Raw genomic sequence first — 22,937 nt, 5'->3', positions numbered from 1 at the left:
CTATCACTGCATGCATGCTAGCATTTGAAAAACTCAAGCAAAACAGTTATGGGAGTATAAAAAAAGATCATTTTTGGCATGTTTTCTTTTGCTGAAGTAGGAAATATCTTCATTAAAATACTTTGTCACTAGATTTCAGACAGCTACTATAATTTTAAACATGGATCTTTAGAAACTCTATATGGTGGAAATTCAGATCCTAGATTAAGGAATGAAAATAAGTAACTTGAATCTGATGGAAAATAAAAGGGGATTATGGTTATTCTCAGACAACAAACTCAAACATACCATTATACTATTTCTAGCTCACCCTGTGGAATTGAATTTCACTTGGGAATATTATCTGTTAAATATGAAACCTCTGCTAGACTGTAAATTTGAGGAAATAAACTGTACATTGTTATTTTTTGGCATATAATAGACACTCAGTAAATGTTTATTGAATGAAACATTTTATCAACAACAATCTGGAAATATCTGTTAGATGATAAGAATTAATTTCTTCAGGAGAGAAAGTAAAGTTGGAATTATGGCCTCAATTACAAATTTCGTGTAAATAATAAATATTTAGTCTAAATTTTAAACAAGTGTATACATATACCTACTATAAACTTCTCTGCTTAAAAACACATTTAATTTATTTACTTTTTTCTAGTCTTTCTTCCTTTTTTTTTTGTACTTGTATATTTTACTGGCCTTGGGTTGCCTTATTATTAAAGAGTATACTCCTGGCTCCCTTTATTTATATGTATATTATATATAGATTTAAATCCTTTTAGACTTGATAAGCAAGAGATTGTGCACTAATGGCAATGGTAAATAAGTACTTATAGAATTGTCAGACTGTTTAAAATGGCAAGTAGAAGAAATGGTTATTGAAACCACAAAAGGATAGCATTAGGTCGCAACACGTGCTAAATTAAATAATATAGGATGTTCTCCAAGATTCTGGAGTTGGGACTTTTCTTATTTCTTAGTAGAGTTGGGCCTTTAAAGTTTTCATTTTTATTTAGATTTTGTAGTTTTCTTTTTCTTTTTTAGTTTTGTTTGGGAGAGGACAGTGGCAAAGGCAAAATACCCAATATATTTTCAAATCCGCACAATCCTAGTGAATAAGTGCCTTGAGACAAGCTAAGCAATTTTTGAATACTGAATTTTAAATATCTTTCATTTAGAAATTCAGAGAACTAAGAGAGACTAGTGATACAACCCTAAAATATTGCCTTATAGTCAATAGGAGTAAAAAAAAGTAATAAAATTTTTTACTTTTAATCACATAACTGTCAAATGCACTATTGAAATATAAAATTCTTAGTAGACCTTTCCATTGGTATTGTTTTGCTCTAGTTTGTGATAGACTATTATTGACTATTTTGACAAGCAGCATATCTAATTGAGAAATTACTTTTTGCTTTATCGGATAATAAGAAAAGTCAACCCATAACATCACTCTGATCAACAATTTGTTATTTCAAGTGTGAAATCTAAACTGTGATTCAAAAATAATTGTACATCAGACTTTATACCACTCATCTATTTCTTGAGAAAACAGTTATTTGGAAAATAGTTTCATTTGTTCCTGTCATATGTTTTCCTGGTTTGATAACTGAGTGATTTTTCCATTCTCAGAAAAGGCATTTTTTCACTAACCAAATCATCCTTGGCTTGGTTTTAAATGGGCCAGGCAGTAGGTCCCATGAGGCCAGCGTTGTACCCTAACACCAAGTTATAGTGCCTGGTATAGGATATAGGCATGTTCAACTAATATTTGTTGAATGAATGAACAGTGAAATGATGATCAAAGTCAATCAGACAATATTTTTTTTAACTTAAAAGTATTTCCAAAGTTCTATTTGCTTCTTTTTCAGACGATTAAATGGCTTCCTGCAGCCCTCTGCCTAATGTGTATGTCACATTACATCACGAACAATGAATTCTTTTCTTTAACCAAGGGATGTGTATCTTATGACCAGAATTTCGAACTGGCAAGCATATGTGCTGAAGATAGTCAATGCCAGTTATCTCAAGTCATTACCATTTGGCATGATCTACTGCTGCTTTAAACAAGCTGTGTAACTATAAATGCATCTCCAGTTTTGTTTACAGAATTTTGGATATTAATAGGAAAAAAATCTAACTAAACATACTTTCCTATGGTACATTGGAACACCAGACTTAAAGCCAGATGATGTAGATGAGACCACGTTCTACTATTCACCAATGACCTGTGTGAACTTGAGCAAAATACGTAACCTCTCTGGTCCTTTACTGACAATTAGGCTGTGGTGAGATAAGAATCTATAAAGTACTATAAATACATGAGGATTTTTTTTTTTTGGCTATTCAAATTTCAAGAGAAAATAGTTGAATTGTTGACTTTCCTTGGCCAGTGTCTACATGACACTGAAACTGTTTTGATGAGAAATTAATGGGAACAGACACTTGGAACATATTCTCCTTGTTATCAAATTTAGTCCTATCAAGATAATGCTTAATCCAATGCTTGCTTCAAAGCAGTTGGTTGTGCCACAGTGGTGACTTCCTAGTGAAAATGTTTAGACAGTATTTAAATCAGCTCTAGGGACCCACATAGTAGGTTACCCTTGTATGTGTGGTCCAAATCCAGGACATATATTGATGCACCCATTTCTATCCTCTTATGATTGGGCTCAATCTTGTGGCAATTTTCACTCGTTGTTTAGAGAGCCAGAAGAATCAGAGTAGCCTGGGACTGTTATTTTGAGGTTGTTCAAATGGTCTTTACTCATTGACATTTGTCCCTGTTCACTGAACTAGGTAATGATGAGTGAACCCTCTCAGCAGCAGAAATCTCCAGTGCCCCGCAGAGAACCAATCTCTATGTTCTTGCCATTCATGCAGTGTTTCTCAAACTGGGGATGTATTTTCCAGGGGTTATGAAAGAGGTATGTGAAGTTATAAGAGTATCAGTTTTACTAGTTGATAAGTAATATAAAACACCATTTAAAAAATATTGAAACAGATATATCATGGAGTAAAATGCAGCATTTACATGAATTTTTAATGTAAAACATAAGACTTCAAAAGAACTTTGTGCTTGGTATATTCCCAGGTTATTCCAGGCACACATGTTCATTCTCTGCAGTAAGTGCAGTTCATTGGAAAGGTTTAGGAAGCACTGCACAAGTGCATCCTGGGAACCGTCAGTCCCCAAACTTCCTCGCTATGAGACACCAAAGTCAAAGAGTTCTTTAGAGGAGGATTTTCTTTTTTTCCTAGCTGAAGCCTTTCAGCCCAGAGGAACTAAGAATCGAAGCTTTCCATGGGATGTTCTTGAAAATTCTTCAAAACTTAAAAAAATACCTTAGATTAAAGAGGAAAAGGTTTTTAGGGAGGAAAATCTAGGATTTGTTAACTAGGCAAGTTTTCTGATATTAACCATTCTGGAACAAGGTTCTCAGTAGAATCCTTACCAGACACATGAAAATAGGCATTAGTCAACTTTCAGGGCAATAAGTCAAGTCCACTTATGCAGGAGTGCATAATAGAAAAGGTTGAGGTTCATCAATAAGAAACATTAGAAAATAACTGCTTTATGAGGGTATGCAAAGAAAATGATTTTCCTAACTTATTTGCTATTCATCTAATAGCAGATATACCTCTTTGACTCTGAAAAACGATACATAGAAAATCCAAGCACTCTAGATTTACAGAAACTGATCAACATTTAGTTTTAGACACTGAAATAAATGAGTTATATAAATATCAATGATTAATGACCATAAACTCTTATAGGTTATGTTTTGAAACAAACATGAAAACCATTAAGACATTCTAAGCACAGTGAAAAAAGAACTGTTTAAAATTATTTTTAGCAGTTAGGACTGTTTGGACTTCAACTAAGGTTAAAACATGTTTCCTTATCTGAGATATAATGGCAAGATTCTGTTAATAAAGAAATGTTATTGCTTAAAGCTTAAGTTAGATTCTAAACATTTGGGCTGTTTTTTCCAGTGCTTTTTTTTCTTTTCAAAAATAGAATAAAATTTAGAATGTTTTCTTTTTCTTTAAACAGTAAGTTTTACTTTAGATTTGGCCCAACAATTTCCTGACTAGTTTCTTGAATCGTATACACTTACAAATGCATTAGCATTATGCTGAGGCTAAACCTGGACATTCCTGGGAGACCAAGGAATCATATTAATTTGAAGTCTTAAGACAGCTTAGAAATAATTTTGTCTTGATTTTTATTGGGGCAAATTTGAAACCAGAGCCTTGATTTCTGTGAAGAAAAGTGGAGTCAAATGACCTGAGTTCTAGCACAGACTTCACCAACAGGGCAGCCTCCAGCAAGTGCCTTTGGATTTCATTGTTCTCTGCAGAAAATGCTGGAAGTAGCTTTCAACAAAGATAGTTCTAACCACCTGCTGGGCAGCAGGGAGGTTAGAAATGTAAGTGTGTGTTTCTAGCTGCTGCAATCACTGAAGGTGCTACCGTTCTCTGTGGTTCTGGATCCTGTTATTCACATTTTGCAAATGGCAGTGTCCCCCTGTCCCTCTGCCCTGTCCCATATTGAGAAATACTGCATGGCCCATTGTTAGGCCAGGGCTCTTTTCATAGTAACTCATGACTGAACCACCTCTATCTATGGGGTGGGGAGGGGCAGTCTCACTTAAATGGCTCTGCTTTCAGTGTGTCAAAAGTCACTTTTTGGAATTCCCATTTTTGGCATATCTGCATTCTATTCTTAGATCTTCAGTTAGAAAAGGTTATATTGGATACAAGTGGAAAATACAGTCATCTTTAATGGCCAAAATACATTTTTTTTCTAAAAATAAAACCTGATTTCCAAATGTGGAGTGCCATTGTTTTAAAAGTTTAGTCATATGATATAACCATTTACATATTTTCAGTTTTTTTAAAAAATGCATTTCTGTCATAGGCTGTGGCATGATATATAATTTACTGGCTAAATTTCAGGCTTAAATTCCAAATAATTTGATATCTGGTCATTAAATCTTGAATTTATAAATAAAAGCACAAATGCTACAACTAAGAGAAAGCAAAAAAGAAAAGTATCCTATGAATTATATCACAAATAAATAAAAATACTGTATTCCTTTAAACAAATGTACTTTTAAGAGCTTTATAACCCAAAGCGAGATATGCAAGATGGTTTAAGAAGAGGCTGCAATTTTGCAACAGGAAGTCTGAACAGCTCCTCCAGGCAGTAGCTGTGAAGGAAATACCTGTGTCTCAAAAACTTGTTTCCATGTGTTCTTGACACATTTGCATCCGGCCCTGTTATTTACAGTCATGCATTCTGCAAGCTCAAAGCACCTTAATCCTCATAATTATGAATGCATGCAATGACATTTCATCCTTTCATGTGCAAATTCTAAAATTCCTTGTAACATAAAAGTTAAAATTTGAAACTCTGCCTACAATTTGAAATGAAAGGATCAAAAATGTCAGACATTGCAGAATACTGGTTCCTAATAGAGCTCTCTTTATTTGTTCACTGTTCTTTAACCATTTTTTGTTTGTTACAAAATGCAATCTTGACTCTTTATTTAAACAGTACTTAAACTAAACTGTTCATGCCATGCAAAAATAACATTTTATGCACTTTTTTTGGGGGGGGCTTCCCATATTTTAGTTCACAGGCATATTTACCATGTTTTTAAGAAACCAGTTTTGTTTTGCTTTTTATTGCTTTTGTAACTAGTCACATGCTGGTTTCACGTGAGGGACAATAGCCTGTGTCTCCTGGGTTGGAATGAATTTCTGGGGCAAACAAGTGGTTTTCCATCTTATACGCTTCTTGACTACTGTCCTTTTTTACTTCCCCTGCAGCATGGTAAATGTCTTGTCTACAGTTGTGACCTGTATTCTGTGGGGAGGAAGAGTCCTCACAGCCCTCTTCTTGTAAAGGGTCTCTTCCATCACTAGGCTTATCTGCAAAGCAATTTGGGCTGGAGTCCGCCTGCTTGTCCTGCCCTGCCCCTTGGAGCTCTAAGAAGTTTTCATCTTCGCCACTATCTATTTCAGTGAAGCTCCTCCTCTCTCTTGAAGAGAAAGGAAACAGTTTCTTGGGGAACCTAGGGGACAGTCCTTTGGAAGGTCCCTGACAATGTGCTGAAACCTCAGTGCCCAGCACAGGTCTGTCTCCCCGGGCAAGGGTTTCTTCTAAGAGGATGGTACTGATATGTTGCGGGGTGGTGAGCGAAAGGTCAGTTGTCATTACTGGCAGTGGCCTGGCTGTGCTGGGTGGGGTCTGTGGTACACTGCTTCGATTTTCCTTAAAGTTCACTTTGAGGGATCTGGACTTTAGTGGGTTGCTGCCTTTTAGTGAGCTCTTAGGGCTGTCGGTGGCATTGTCAGACTGCAAAGGACCATGGAGGCCACACTGGGAATCCCTGGCATCAACATTCACAGTTATGTCGATTGGGGCATAGTCTAGTGTGGCATCCCTGACAGCAGGCCCCTTCTCTCTGATTAGTGTTAGAAATGGGGGGCCCCTGGCTCTTTGGTGCTCTTCTATCCCTGTGAGTTCAGTTGGGAACTTCATCTGCAGGTGAGATGCGGAAGGCGGTGGCAGGGGCGATCTCTCCGTCTCTGTGAAGTCGGTGGCACAACTGGTGAAGCTGTCGATGCTGGAGGTGCTCTTCATGTCCACGATGACCTCGGTCTGTGCCACGGCCGGCTGCTCCTGTGGGTAGACCACTTCTTCCATTTCTATCTCTTCTTCATATACAGATGGCCTCTCAGACTGTTCTTGGCAGTCCGGGTTTGGGTGAGAATGAGGCTGTGTCTTGGTGATTTCATTGTACAGCATCTCCAGTTTCTGGGCACTCAGATGCTGTGGGCTGGAGGAAGAAGTGTTGTTCAGCTGCTCGTGGGAGTCTTTTTGGCTAACCTCCTGGTACTTATTCTCGTAAGACTTGTTGGAGCTTGTTTCCGACAGAGCCTTCCTGGCCCACTTCCACCTGCTTGGAGATAGGTGATTGTCATTGGCCGAATCCTTCATATTGGCTGATTCCCCAGCCTTCTCGACAGCCACATCTATCAGTTCCATACTTCGAGCAAAGGCATCCTTCAAGTTCATAGAAACGATGCTTCCATTCCTTTTGGCCCGCTCAAGAGCCTCTCTTCTTTTAATGGCTTTCTCCTGGCGTTTCTGCTCCTTGTAAAACTCAGAAAAATTGTTCACAATGATTGGGATAGGAAGGGCAATAACCAGAACCCCAGCAATACAGCACAGGCCTCCTACAATTTTCCCTAGTAACGTTTTCGGGTAAATGTCACCATAGCCGACAGTGGTCATGGTGATGGTGGCCCACCAAAATGATGCAGGGATACTGGTGAACTTGGTAGACTCTTCATCCTTCTCAGCAAAAAATACCAGGCTGGAAAATATCATTATCCCCATGGCCAAAAACAATATCAACAAGCCCAATTCATTGTAACTCCGTCTGAGGGTGAACCCCAGAGACTGCAGACCTGTCGAATGTCTGGCGAGTTTCAGGATCCTGAGGATGCGCATGATTCGAAAAATCTGGACAACACGCCTCACGTTTTGGAACTGCAGCACGCTCTTGTTGGACTCCGTGAGGAAAATGGTGACATAGTATGGCAAGATGGCCAACAGATCAATGACGTTTAGTGGGCCTTTAAAGAACTTCCATTTATTTGGTGAGGATAGAAACCGTAAAAGATACTCCATAGTAAACCAAGCAATACACACAGCCTCCACGTGTGCCAATTGGCGGTTGTCACTGGGTTGTCCAAATTCATCCGTTTCTTGCAGCTCCGGTAGTGTATTGAGAGACAAAGCAATGGTGGAAAGTACGATGAACAGGATAGACACGATGGCCAAAATCTGGAAAAAAGGAAGTTCAAGTTAGTAAATTCTCTTAGTTTTGCTTAGGCAGCTAGGAAAAGTATGGATCAATGATTCTTTAAATGATATGTTATGCTCTGAGTTATTCCAAGAAGGTTTTATGAAGGCAACTTTACGACCTAAAATTCCCAAACTAATACAAATACATTCACTCTTTACAACTTCATTTCATTTAGAAGCCTAATGTGTATTGAAATTCCATGACCTAAGCAACTTGAAAAAAATCCATTCCCCCCAACCCACTGCCCATTGTTCTTAGCATATTTGTGTGGGTATCCACCACTTGGATGAGGGCCCCATATGGCTGGAATAGTATTTTGGGGAGTCACCATCTATCTTCTCTTAGTTATCTGTAATCTTTCTTTCTTAATCACTAGGTTTATGTTTCCTTAAGTGAATTGTTATACATACTACATAAGCTAGAAAGAATTCATGATCTCTAGAAGTTTTATTCTACAAGTAAAAACACAAATGCAGACCTACACATGGAGATAGAATATGGCACTCTGTACAACAATGCTTCGCCTAAGAACAAATACTAATTATATAATAAGTACTGACATCAGAACCAAGTCAGGACTTCTGGCCAGCATCATGTGGGAAAGAAAGATTAGGCACTAACTTCCTTCAGTCAAGGAAGGTTTCATAAAGAAGAGGTTGGAAAAGGTCCATGGTGATCTCAGTGCAGGGCAGACATTCTAGGCAGAGGAAACAGCAGCATGATGTCAGACGTGGAAGGAAAGAGAAATTGCTCAGAAAGAAGAGGATCAAGTACTGCATTTTAGAGTCAGATGGTCTGAGTTCTAACCCTGACTTTACTGCTTACTGTGTGACCTTGGACAAGTTTTTAACCTCGCTGTGTCTCAGTTTACAAATCTGTTTAATGAAGGTAACAACTAGACCTCCTTCAGGGTTGCTGTAAAGATTACATGGTACACAGACATTGCTAAATAATTGAAAGGTTCTCGTATTGTTAGAGACTAAAATGACCCAGGAGTTCAGTCTGGACAAAGGGCAAGAACAGATATGTGGGAAATCTGTAAAATCATGCATGATATAGACATCCCAACAAGGGATCTCCCCACTGTAACATGGTGTTCTACTTTTATGGGGCAAAGTGGGAAGATTAAGGTTTGAGGGCAATGCAAGGAAGCACTTCTTTGTTTAGTAAAGATTGTGCATTTGGAACCCACAATTCTTGGTGGAGTAGAAAATCTCTCTTACCTACATTAGGTCTGGCTTGGTTTCACCTTTGCCAACACCTTAGGAGGTACCATTGGTCCCAGTTATTATATGTAGCTTTGAGAAAAATATCCTGAGAGTGACTGTTTCATTTAGAGACTCCACTTCTAGTAAACATGTCAAAGGACAATGATTAAACATCGTGAGGCCACATAGCTCAGTACACATTAGACTGTGAAAAAATTAGTTTACATCAGGGCTTCTGACTTCTTTCTCCCTCTAGTTTCTTCTCTTTATCCCTCTAAGTTTCTCTACTTCTTGGTTATTCTTTTTCCCTTCCTCCTTTCTCCTCTTATGCCTCCTCTATACCGTTCCTTGTTTTCTCTTCCTCTTCTTCTGGCACCCATCTTTCCTCTTACATTGCTAATCAAACTCCAAAATAATGTATTTCAGAATGTGTTGCAGGTACTAAATAAAGACTTATGGATCTTTAAAAAACAGTGTTTTTTCTTAGAAGTAGGTGAAGTACTTTTTACTTGAATATACTTCAGAATTTCCTTTAAAAATGAACATCAGTGAGTTACAATAGAAAAAGTTTCTCTTCATCTCCACCAAGAGACTGTGAAGTCTAAAGTTAGAAACTCCCTCGAGAAGGGTTAGATAAGTGCATGGATAACGGATCCAGATGGTTTGTTAAAGACAAGTTGGGAATGCTTGCCTTGAATCCTACCCTCAGAGGCCAATGGCAGCGTGACATCTGCAATATTCTGTCACTAAAATATTCCCAAAGAAGGACTAGTCATATCCCATCCATTCTTATGCTCTTACCATAAGGAACCAGGTCCTACTATGTATTTTCTAGCAGGTCACACTGTTGCTAATTACCTTTGGTATTTTAATATTGGGATTGCTGCAATCTTTCCTGTGCTGATAATCCATACACTAGATTTTCCACACATCCTAATCTGTTCACTGGCCCATTTTGGATGCATTTTTACTGATGTTTATCACTTCAGAGAGAGAGGAGAAAAGTAGAGAAGCAAATGAATTCATTCTGTTATCTTCCAACCTTTTGGACGAAGAACAAAGTGGATGGCCCAAGATGGGCCTTCAGTTTTCCTTGACTACACAGTCAGAGCTGGATTGTAGGCCATTTTACTTCTGCAGCTAATTTTGGGAAATAATGAAACACTGTATGGCTTATACAGTCTATAAACCATAGACTGTAGTCTATAATCTGGTAGATCACAATTTAACAAATTGTCTATAGTCTAGTAGATCACAATAAAACAAATATGGCTACATTTAACACTTGGAAATTTAGCATATACACAACATGACTTGCAGTAAATTCTTGAAGTAAAAGAATTACTGAAGAAAAAACCAGTCAAACCCTTAGCAACCACACATTCATGTTAAAGAAACCATAAGGTATTAAAGTGCATTATTTTCTGTCTTGTGTTCAACTTTAATCTGTCAAATCCCATTTGCTCTCAATTTAGAGGATTGATTTATTTCAAATATCTTGCAAAGCTTAGAGTTCTCTCAGAAAGACTGCACTTTAGACAAATTATTCAATATATCAAAGGTGATGTGTGGAACAATAAGCCAAATGCAAGTTTATTGTCTTACTGTAGAATTGTTTTTTTAAAAACATGATAAATATAATAAATGTGAAATTTTGCTTTAAGCTACAGGATGTACTTATAAGCATAAATATTGACTTTAATACAGCAAACTCTTGGGGCCGGCCTGGTGGCACACTGCTACAGTGCGCTGCTTGGGAGTGTGGCGGCGCTCCCGCCGAGGGTTCGGATCCCACATACAGACCGGTTCCCACTCACTGGCTGAGCGAGGTGTGGGTGCAACACCGAGGGTTGCGATCCCGTTGCCGGTCCCAGTCCGGTACGGGCGCAACACTGAGAGTTGCAATCCGTTGCCGGACACGAAAAAAGAGACAAAAAGGGGGAAAAAAAAAATACAGCAAACTCTTATGGTGCTTTGGTATTGCTTCTGTTTTTCAATTGAAACATAATTGAATATACATATTTGTAAGGTACATAGTTGACTATCAGTATTTGTGTACAATATATGATGATCATATCAGGATAATTAGCATATTCATCCTTACAAAACGTGATTATTCTTTGTGTTCATTACCCAATTTCTCCCTAACCCTCTCCGCATCTCCCTTTCTCACCTCTAGTAACCATAGTTCTGTTCTCTCCTTCCGAAATTTCAATGTCTTATTGTGGTTGTTTTTTGTTTGTTTGTTTCATCCTCTATTTCTTTGTTCATTTACTTTTTAGCACCCGCTTATGAATGAGGACATGTGGTATTTCTCTTTTTATGCCTGGCTTATTTTGCTTAACATGATTTTCTCCAAGCTCATCCATGTTGCTGCAAATGGTGGAATTTCATTCTTTTTTATGGCTGAGTAATATTTGATTATGTGTATATACTACAATTTTCCTTATCCAGTTGTTTGCCAATAGACACTTAGGTTGGTCCCGTATCTTGGCTATTGTAAATAGAGCTGCAATAAACATAGAAGTGCAGGTTTCCCTTTGATGTGATGATTTCCACTCCTTTGGGTATATATCCAGCAGTGGGATTGCTGGATCATAAGGTAGTTGGATCTGCAGTTGTTTCAGAAACCTCCATATTATTTTTCATAATGGCTGTCCTAATTTACAGTCCCACCCACAGTGTAGAAGCATTCCCCTTTTTCTGCATCCTCACCAGCATTCATCATTTTCTGTCTTTTTGAAAATAACAAGTCTAACTGGGATGAGATATTATCTCAATGTGGTCTTGATTTGCATTTCTCTGATCGTTTGTGATGTTGAGCATTTTTTCATGTACCTATGGGACATTTTATATCTTTGTTTGAGAAATATCTATTCAGCTCCTTTGCTCATTTTTTAATCAGATTATTTGTTTTTTTACTAAGTTGGTTGAGTTCCTTGTATATTCTGGAAATCAATTCCTTGTCATATGCATAATTTGCAAATATTTTCTCCCACTCTGTTGTTTGTCTTTTCAGTCCACTGAATGTTTCCTTTGCTGTGCAGAAGCTTTTTAGTTTGATATAATCCCATTTTAGTTTGATATAATCCCATTATAAAGTCTGCCCAATCTTACTTCCTGAGGTGTTTCCCCATGTTTTCTTCTAGGAGTTTTATAGTTTCAGGTCTTATATTTAATTCTTTAATCCATTTTGAGTTGATTTTGGTATATGGTGAGATGTATGGGTCTAGTTTCATTCTTCTACATATGAATGTACAGTTTTCCCAGCACCATTTATTGAAGAGGATGTCCTTTCCCCAATGTATGTTCTTGTGCCTTTGTCAAAGATCAGTTGGCAGTAGGTATGTGGATTGATTTCTGGGTTATTTATTTTATTTCATTGGTCTCTGTGTCTGTTTTTATGCCACTACTATGCTGCTTTGGTTATGATAGCTTTGTAGTATAATTTGAAGTCAGGTAGTGTAATGCCTCTGGCTTTATTTATTTATTTATTTATTTGCTCAGGATTGCTTTGGCTATTTGGGGTCTTTTGCTGTTCCATATGAATGTTAGGATTGTTTTTTCCTTTTCATGGTGAAGAATGCCAATGGTATTTTGATGGGGATTGCATTGAATCTGTAGATTGTTTTGGATAATATAGGCATTTGCCTAATGTTAATTCTTCCAATCCATGAACATGGAATGTCTTTCACCTTTTGTGTCCTCTTTAATTTCTTTCAGTTGTGATTTGATGTTTACATTGTAGAGATCTTTCATCTCATTGGTTAAATTTATTCCTATGTATTTTATTCTTTTGGTAGCTATTGTAAATGGAGTGGCTTTCTTGATTTCTTTTTCTGCTAGTTCATTCTTGGAGTATAAAAACACAACTGAATTTTGTATATTGATTTTGTATCCTGCAACTTTATTGAATTTGTTTATCAGCTCTAGGAATTTTTTGGTAGAGTCTTTAGGTTTTTCTATACATAGGATTGTGTCATCTGCAAACAGGGACAGTTTGACTTTGTCTTTTCCAATCTGGATGTCTTTTATTTCCTTCTCTTGCCTGATTGTTCTGGCTAGTACTTCCAATACTATGTTAAATAGGAGTGGTGATAGTAGTGGGCATCCTTGTCTTGTTGCTATTTTTAAAAGAAAAGTTTTCAGCTTTTCCCTATTCAGAATGATACTGACAGTGGGTTTGTCATATATGGCTTTTATTGTGTTAAGATACTTCAATACCTAATTTGTTGAGAGTCTTTGTCATGAAGGTATGTTTAGTCTAATGCTTTTTCTGTGTCAATTGGGAAGATTATCCAGTTTTGTCCTTGATTTAGTTGATGTGGTGTATCATATTGATTGATTTGCATTTGAACAAATGAGTATGTTCAACCATCCTTGCATCTCTGAGATGAATCCTACTTAATCATGATGTAAAATCTTTGTTTATCATAACTATGTACAGGTTAGGATATAACTGACTCAGGTTTTAATCCCTCCCACAACTGGCCTCCATAGCTGGCAGGAGTTGAACTGTTTCTCTCAGCTCTAGCAAATAGACTTATGTTTGCACATGGTAAGAGAAGTAGAGATTCCAAGCAATTATTTGTGTGATGTTGGTCAAGCCCCCTTGGAGATTTGGATTAGGTCATCTCCAGGGTTCCTTTCGCCTCTAACATTTGGTGATTCTTCATGTAAATTAAATATTTTGCTAATTTCAGTAATGTGTGTAAACCAAACCAAGGACAATTCACAACTGATCCTGTCATTTTGATTGAGTTGCATGGCCAAAATAAAATTTTGTTGCTTAAATAAAAAATTCAAAAGGCAAGAAAGCTAACCCATTTACGATAGCAACCCCAAAATAAAATTCTTAGGAATAAAGTTAACCAAGGATGTGAAAAACCTCTATGAAGAGAACTACAAACCACTGCTGAGAGAAATTAAAGAGGACACTAGAAGATGGAAAGATGTCCCATGCTCTTGGATCGAAGAATTAACATTGTAAAAATGTCCATATTACCCAAAGTGATCTACAGATTCAATGCAATCCCCCTCAAAATTCCAATGACATTTTTCTCAGAAATGGAAAAAATTATCCAGACATTTATATGGAATAACAAAAGACCATGCATAGCCAAAGCAATCCTGAGCAAAAAAAAATAAAGCGGGAGGCATAACACTACATGACTTTCAACTATATTATCAGGCTATAATAACCAAAACAGCATGATACTAGCATAAAAACAGACACGTGGATCAATGGAATAGAATAGAGAACCCAGAAATCAACCCACACACCTACAGCCATCTGATCTTTGACAAAGGCATCAAATCAACACACTGGGGAAGAGACTGCCTCTTCAACAAATGGTGCTGGGATAACTGGATATTCATATGTAGGAGAATGAAACTAGACCCGTACCTCTCACCATATACCAAAATCAACTCAAAATGGATTAAAAAATTAAATATAAATCTTGAGACAATAAAACTCCTTAAAGAAAACTTAGAGGAAACACTCCAGGAAGTAGGAGTGGGTACAGACTTCATGAATATGACCCCAAAAGCACAGACAACTAAAGGAAAATTAAACAAATGGGATTATATCAAACTAAAAAGCTTCTGCACAGCAAAAGAAACAATCAACAGAGTGAAAAGACAACCAACAGAGTGGGAGAAAATATTTGCAAAATATACATCTGACAAAGGATTAATATCCAGAATATACAAGGAACTGAAACAACTTCACAGCAAAAAAACAAATAACCCAATTAAAAAATGAGCAAAGCAGCTGAATAGGCATTTCTCAGAGGAAGATAAATGAATGGCAAACAGACACATGAAAAAATGCTCAACATCACTCACCATCTGTGAAATACAAATCAAAACCACTTTGAGATACCATCTCACTCCAGTCAGGATGGCTAACATCTAAAAGACTGAGAATGATAAGTCCCGGAGAGGTTGCAGAGAAAAAGGAACTCTCATACACTGTTGGTGGGACTGCAAAATGGTGCAGCCTTTATAGAAAATGGTATGGAGGTTCCTCAAACAGTTACAGATAGATCTACCATATGACCCAACTATTCCACTGCTGGAAATATACGCAGAGGAATGGAAATCATCATGCTGAAGGGATACCTGTACTCCCATGTTTATTGCAGCTCTATTTACAATAGCCAACAGTTGGAACCAGCCCAAATGTCCATCATTATATGGACAGTGGATAAGGGAACTGTGTTTTTTCTACACTATGGAATACTACTGTGCTATAAAAAGGAATGAAATACTACCATTCACAACATGGATGGACTTAGAGAAAATTATATTAAGTGAAATAAGTCAGGCACAGAAAGAGAAATACCACATGTTCTCACTTATTTGTGGGAGCTAAAAATATATAAATAAATAAATACACAAACAAATAAAGGGTTGGGGGTAAGAAGATATAACAATCACAACAATTCCTTAAACTTGTTAAGACAAGTGAACAGATATGATGTGGGGGGGGAGTGGGGAGGGGGAGAGAAACGGGTAAAGGGTCACAAAAATCAACTACAATGTACACTGAGAAGCTAAAATAAAAAAAAATTCAAAAGGAAAGGCTTTGAAAAATATTGCACTGTGTATGTTCAAGCATTTAGTAACTGGGAATAGACATTCTTCCTGGATAAAACTTTTTTCCCCTCATTTGCAATTAGAACTAAGACAGCTGGAGACTTGCCTCAATTGTACCATGTCTTGATGTTAATCCCTTCAAGATATGGTTGTTTTGCGGCAAAAAAAAAAACACAGGATAAGGAACTAAAAAATGTGGCTGTACCTCTGTTGGCTACACGAACAAGCCCGTTCCCTTTCTGAGCTTCAATTCCCTCATCTGCAAAATGAGGCACCTCACATTTGCCTCATCTGCTTGGGAGGGTTGTTGAGGATCAAACTGGCTCAGTGCCTTGGGGCCTGCCCGTGGACCTGAGTCCTGGAGTTGGGAACTGGACTCCCCTCCCACAACCAGGCACACTGCGCCAGCACTTCAGGGCCTGCCCGGGGACCTGGGGCATGGAGAAGTGGATTGGACACACTCTACAACCAGGCACACCATCAGCACCAAGGAGCATGCCAAAAATATCACTTCCATGTGGGTGGCCCACCACTGCCACCACAATAACCATGGCTGCTGCGAAAGTAGCTAGCCGCCACAACCACCACACAGATGGTCCGCCAACCACTGGAGTGCATGGCCACAAGAAGAGTTACCAGCGGAGATAAAGAAAAGAAGAGAATGTCTCTCTCCACAAAGCCCATTTCAGAGTGACAGGAGAAGCATCTGCTCTATGATAACATTGGGGGACCTGATCACACCTCTCAGCATTGGACAGATCATCTAGGCAACAAATCAACAGAGTAACCATTATTCTTTCAGAAGGAGAGAAGAAACCTAGAGTAATTAGAGGGGGGAGAGGGGATGGAGTGCGGGAAGGGGAGAGATTGGACAAGGGGCATAAAGAATAATGATTTGTAACAATATATATGTAAGTAATATTGATTTGATCTATATGTTCAACCCCCAAAATATGTATAATCAACTTTGATTCAATAAATAAAATAAATTAAAAAAATAAAAGAAACAGTACTGTTCTAAATGAAATGAATAAATAAATAAATAAAAGTGTTATCACTATAAGAAAAGCTGAAGATTTGTTTGGAAAAAGCCTTTGGCCAGCACTGGGAGGGAATAAGAAACATTAAAACTGTTTATCTGCCATTTAAATACAACCCCAGACCTATTTAATATTCATATTTTTAACGCTTTCAATCACATTCTTTCTCCAAAGCAGTGGTTTGAATGATAAACACAGATAACTGTACCTTATTTTCCTTTCGACTGAACCATCTAATTTATTAAAGAGTTAGACTGAAGTTGCTTCAGCTGGACTTAACCTTCTTCTCATCTTAAAATATGCAGAGAGTTTTCTAGCCTGGGCCTCAGCTGTGATCATCTGCTGTATATTCACCAGCATTCACCACTTGACAAAAACGCATGGAAACTTCTGTGCCTTCCACAGGAAGGTCCTTGTGTCACTTTCTCTCTCCCCTCTCTCTTTACCTCTCCTTCCTTCCTTTCATAAATATATACTGAGAGGCAACAGAAAGTGAATTTTAAGCTCGTAACTATATAGCACTCTTGCTTTATCTTCCTAGTGGAATAGAGTATATATTTTTTCTTTTTTCTTTTTTTTCCTTTTTGTCTTTTTTACTGACCGGTACGGGATCTCAACCCTCGGTGTCGTGCCCGTACCGGGGACCGGCAACAGGATCGCAACCCTTGGTGTTGCGCCCGCGCCGCGCTCAGCCAGTGAGCAGGAACCGGTCACCACATGGGATCCGAACCCTCGGCGGGAGCGCCGCCGTGCTCCCAAGTGGCGCACTCTCCAGTGCGCCACTGGGCCGGCCCAAGAGTATATATTTTTTTCAAACCTGATCAGTAATGGAAAATAACATGGAGAAACATGATGAGAAAAGTTTTCAGGGGGGGACTAACTTGTTCAAGTTGGCAGGAAGGAAAAGGCCTGTGACAAGCATTCTTAAAACACCAGTAATTTTCTACTTTCAGAATAGGGACACAACATGTTGGCATTTCTGAGCCTATAAACCAAAGGCCAAACCACTTATTGAAGGAAGAGGTGAAGAGTTAAAAAGAATATCATGGTTTTCATCCACTTGTCTTCTGTTTTTAGCTATTTGCCAGAAGATTGCTGGATACAGCAAACCAGAATGTAAGTCCTTTGATTTCCTCCAAAGGAAGAAACTTTTAGTTCTAGCTTCTCATATTCATTGAACCACATGTGTCTCCTCTGAGGCTGAAGTCCTTTTGTTGCTACTAACCCTTACTTCTCCCAATTGTTTCCCTGGACTTCTCAGAACAAAAGAGACCCCATGTTTAAGTATGCTCAGCTGATTTGCACATACAGGCATAAATCTCTTATGTGCCAATACCTCATGACCACATGCAAAGAATGAGCATCACTGCAAGATTTCAGTTGTTTTAAAAATTATTTTGGACTTGGAGATAACAAGAACCCAGGAATTCCCTTCTTCCCCGATCTGTGGTGCTATTGAGTGAGGGGTCGTCCATGCACAAGTCGATGTCAGCAGTAAGCCTGTGCAGTGCCTTTCATTCAGGGTGGGGTGGGGTAGGGGTGAGAAGCAAGCCAGTTCCGCACACTATTGGGCAAATTCTTTCTGTTTTTTATTATTACATACAAAAAATCAAGTCTTTGGGAGGAGAGTTTTTGGTTATATTATAATTAAAGGTACCGTCTGATATTTTTTTTGGTATCTCTTTGTTTCACTGCCCATAACATATTTCTGTATTTTAAAAGATTAGATTTTAGGAAGTGAGTCATTAGGTGAAGGCTGGTGAATTAAAGTTTAATATTATTTGTAGGAACTCTGCAAAGAAAGGAGCAACAGTGAGGTGGAGACAATATTCCTCTTACACCCTCTCCAATGATTAGGCAATGTCTTCTTAGGTAATTTGTTCTCATGGAGTCTTCAGGAGCCCACGAGGGAAAATGGAGAGTGGCCAAGCTGGGCAGAGTGCACACATCAGTGCTGCTCCAAGCACCTCAAAGGAGGGCCATGGCTTCCCTCTCTTGTAGCCAGTGAGCCTCCCTCTTGGGAAAGCACAACATAAGTGTTTATTTTGATTTTTATTTATTTTATTGAAAAATAATTGATTAAGCATATCTGTTGGGTACAGAATTGAATATCAATACCTGTGTACAATGTGTGATGATCAAATTGGGATAATTAGTATGTTCATCATTACAAAACATAATCATTCCTGTGTCTATTAACCAATTTCTCACTAACGCTCCCCTGCCCCTCTCTCACCTCTAATAACCACAGGTCTATTCTCTCCTTCCAAAAGTTCAATGCATTATTGTGATTTCTTTTTCTTTTCTCCTTTCTTCCTTCCTTCCTTCCTTCCTTCCTTCCTTCCTTCCTTCCTTCCTTCCTTCCTTCGTTCTTTCTTTCCTTTCTTTCTTTCTTTCCTTTCTTTCTCTCTCTCTCACTCCCTCTCTCCCTCCCTCCCTCTCTCTCTCTCTGTCTCTGTCTCTCTCTCGCTCTCTCTCTGCTCTCTCTCCATTCCTTCCTTCCTTCTCTCATTCCTTTCTTCCTTTCTTCCTTCCTTCTTTCACTCCCACTTATGAGTAAGGACATGTGGTATTTCTCTTTTTGTGCCTGGCTTGTTTCACTTAGCATAGTTTTCTCTAAGCTCATTCATGTTGCTGTGAATGGCAGAATTTCATTCTTCTTTATGGTTTAGCAGTATTTCATTGTGTACATATACCACATTTTCCTTATGCAGTCCTCAATGGACATTTAGATTGATTCTATATCCTGGCTATTGTAAATAGAGCTGCAATAATCATGGCAGTGCAGGTATCCCTTCAACACAATGATTTCCATTCCTCTGGATATATATCCAGAAGTGGGATTGCTGTATCATCTGGTAGTTCTGTCTGCAGTTGTTTGAGAAACCTCCATACTGTTTTCCATAATGGCTGCACTATTTTACATTCCCACAAACAGCGTGGAAGAGTTCCCCTTTCTCCACATCCTTGCCAGCATTTGTTATTCTCTGTCTCTTTGATAATAGCCAGTCTAACTGGGGTGAGATGATATCTCAGTGTGGTTTTGATTTGCATGTCCCTGATGATTCATGATGTTGAGCATTTTATTATATACTTGTTGGCCTTTTGTATATCTTCTTTTGAGAAATGTCTAATTCATCTCCTTTGCTCATTTTTCAATTGGGTTATTTGTTTTACTGTTAAGTTGTTTGAGTTCCTTGCATAGTCTGAATATTAATCCCTTGTTGGATGTATAGTTGGCAAAAAAATATAGAGCACTTCATGAATTTGTGTGTCATCCTTGCACAGGGTCCATGCTAATCTTCTCTGTTTCATTCCAATTTTGCTCTGTCAGTAACCCCAAAAGCCTAAGTGGTAGGTAGTTCTTTCAATAGTCCACAAACAGAGCACGTTCATGCGCACGGCACAATTAGTAGAGCCACGAGAACAGCAGGTGCTGTTAATGGTGAAAGTAAATCAAGAGTTCCCTAAGTTTGACTTTTCTTAAGAGCTGCCATCCTTCCACTCAGCTGAGCTAAAGTGAACTCAGGGAAGTTGAGCAAAGCAGTCCTCTGAATGCTTACACCATTACTTCCTGTGTTCACCAAATACACAAGAGCTGCAATGGACACTTTTTGCATACTTGAACTCACAAGGTCTACCTTTGCAGCCTTGCCTGTACTCAGAGAGCTGCCTCCTTGCAGAGTAGCCAGATTTAGGAAATAGAAATACTGGATGCCCAGTTATATTTGAATCACATTCTTGTATGAGATATAATTATACAAAAGAAGTATTGCTGTCTATCTGAAATTCAAATTTAACTAGGCATCCTATATTTGATATGGCAACTCTATCTCCTTGGCATGTTGATCCTGGGGACAATTCTTGCTCCATGATGGCTCAATCAGATATTCTTGCTTCTGAAAATCTGAAATTTGAACTGAGAAACTTGGAGATTAGAAGTTTCTGGGATGAAGTCACATTAGTGGTAGTGCTCCAGAAAAAGGACTCCCATTCGGGAGAGACTGTTTATGCCTTTGAACTCTACCTCTCAATAAACAGTCTCTTCCCCTCCCCCTTTCCAGCTTAAGTTAGCCAGAGTTTTAATCATGTTCTGTTACACTCATAAAATCTTACAAACTTCTTGAATAATCATTTGGCAATTTCATATGAGACAGTTTTGTTTCTCAAACAAGATTTTCGAATTATGGAAGACTATGACAGCAGAATTTCTTACAGTGCCTAACACAGAACAGGCACTTTGCAAATCTATTTTGAATAAGTGAATAATCAAAAAAAGAAGGGAGGGGTCCACAGAACTGGAGAAAATGAGAATGGACCTTAAAGAAACCAAATATTTTCTAAGCACCCAAGAAGAATAAGACAGATCCTTTGTCATTTTTCGTTGCTTTCATGTTGCACAAAGTCAGCATAAAAGATTTAAACAGCTATAGATTTTTTCTTTAACACTAGAAATCCATATCACAAATAAACTGTTTTGAGATAACAGAACAGCTTCACGAGTTCAACAACATAATCTTTTCCTAGTTTTATGCTCTGTACTTTTTATTAATCTTTTCTTTTTCTTTCTTTTTTTTCATTATCCTGAACAGATTGACTTTTTTTTTTAATCTTATTCTTTGGGAAGGCAGCTTTTGACTACATACTGGCTTTGAGCTTCACATTCACACAGGATAAATTTTCTTAAAGAAAAGTTCTGAATTCATTCTATATCACTTTTTTTTTTCTGAGTATAATTTGGAGTGTGCAGTTAATCCAACCAATTAATGAAATGATAGTTTTATGTACAGATCTGGGTAGATTCAGTCTGTTAAGCCACTGAGAAGAATTAATAATGGAGGTTATCCATTAAAAAAATACAAACACACAAGCACACATGCATTATATATAACTGTTCCATGCAATCAGAAGTAAAGTCCTGGGATAGGGGGATGGGAAAAAAAAAAAAAGAAGAAAGAAAAAAAGAGTAAAGTCCTACAGAAAAGTAACAAAAATATAAAAGTGTAAACTTGAGACTGCTGAATATTTCACTTAATTAATGCGTATTTGCAAATGTAATTTGTTAAAATACCATATGCATATAAATAAAATATCTTAGATATGTGGAGACCTAGAATAAAATAAGAAAATGAAAAGGAGCCTCCCTTGCTTTTCTCCTTATCAGTTTTCTAATTCTTTAAAAAAGATGACTGATGAAAACCTGAGGAAGAAAAAACAGATTTTGAGCACTTAGAGTGTTTTGAACACCAGAATATTTATAGCTCTATCCAGATTCTAGAACATTCTTCCTTTTCCTGTTGGAAAAATGTTTTCTTTACTCTATGGACAATTCTAATCATAAAGCTTCTTTCTGAGAGGGAGACCTCATAGGATGCAACAAGGTTTCCATGCAGAAAAGGGGATAAAGAGCATCACAAGCCAAGAGGACAGGGTAGGCAAAGGCTTTGAAGGCCAAAAGATTATGGTTTGCTCAGAAAATTCCAAGTAATTTGGTGTGGCTGAGGGCATCCATAAAGAGGCATGGCATGGAAGTGTTTGTGGTGATTTCAGGGCTGTTGCATATAAGGGTGTGGGCTGTGCATTGGTCAGCTCCGTAGGGTACCAATCAAGAGATCATAATGTGAATGGTACCTCCATTATTTTTGCAGTGCACAACCTGCACAACCAACTGGGACAGTCTTGATTTCAGGGAGAGTGGTGTGATTGGACGCAGACGGAGGCACAGTGAAGAGTGGGGATGGGACACTTCTGGGAAGTTAGGCAATGGACACATTCTGAAGGGGACTAGATGCAATAATGAAGAATTTGATGGGCTTCCTTCTTCAGACCAGTTTTCTTCAAAGTGTGGTCCCTGGACTAGCAGCATCGGAACAGCAACACTGGCATTGTGTGGTATCTTGTTGGAAAAACAAATTCTCAGGCCCCACACCATACCTCCTGGATCAGAAACTGTGGAGAGAGGCCCAGCAATCTGTATTTTAACAAGTCCCCCAGGTGATGCTGATGTTTGTAAAAGCTTGAGGACACTGCTGTAAGGAGTAAAAGCCATTGAAGGATTTCAAGTGAAGGAATGGTATGCTGAGATTTGCATTTTATTTTTTATTTTTTTTAAGTTATATATATATATATATATATATATATATTTTATTTTGTCAATATACAATGTAGTTAGTTATTGTGTCCCTTCACCGAAACCTCCCTCC

At 38.0% G+C, this 22,937-nt stretch overlaps 1 protein-coding gene across 1 annotated transcript in view; it reads right to left on the bottom strand.

The window, feature by feature from the left end:
• Positions 1-5,465: 5,465 nt before the first annotated feature.
• KCNB2 (potassium voltage-gated channel, Shab-related subfamily, member 2) overlaps positions 5,466-22,937 on the bottom strand; it is a 372,740-nt gene continuing 355,268 nt past the window's right edge. Inside the window, exon 2 of the mRNA XM_008568479.1 lies at positions 5,466-7,861. Coding sequence (XP_008566701.1) covers positions 5,708-7,861 — 2,154 coding nt within the window. The 3' untranslated portion in view covers positions 5,466-5,707. The remainder of the gene's footprint in view (positions 7,862-22,937) is intronic.

Source organism: Galeopterus variegatus, unplaced genomic scaffold (assembly GCF_000696425.1).
Source record: "Galeopterus variegatus unplaced genomic scaffold, G_variegatus-3.0.2 Scaffold414, whole genome shotgun sequence".
NCBI classification, from domain to species: domain Eukaryota; kingdom Metazoa; phylum Chordata; class Mammalia; order Dermoptera; family Cynocephalidae; genus Galeopterus; species Galeopterus variegatus.
Note: the sequence above shows the minus strand (reverse complement) of the source record. Positions and strands in the feature narration are given on the sequence as shown.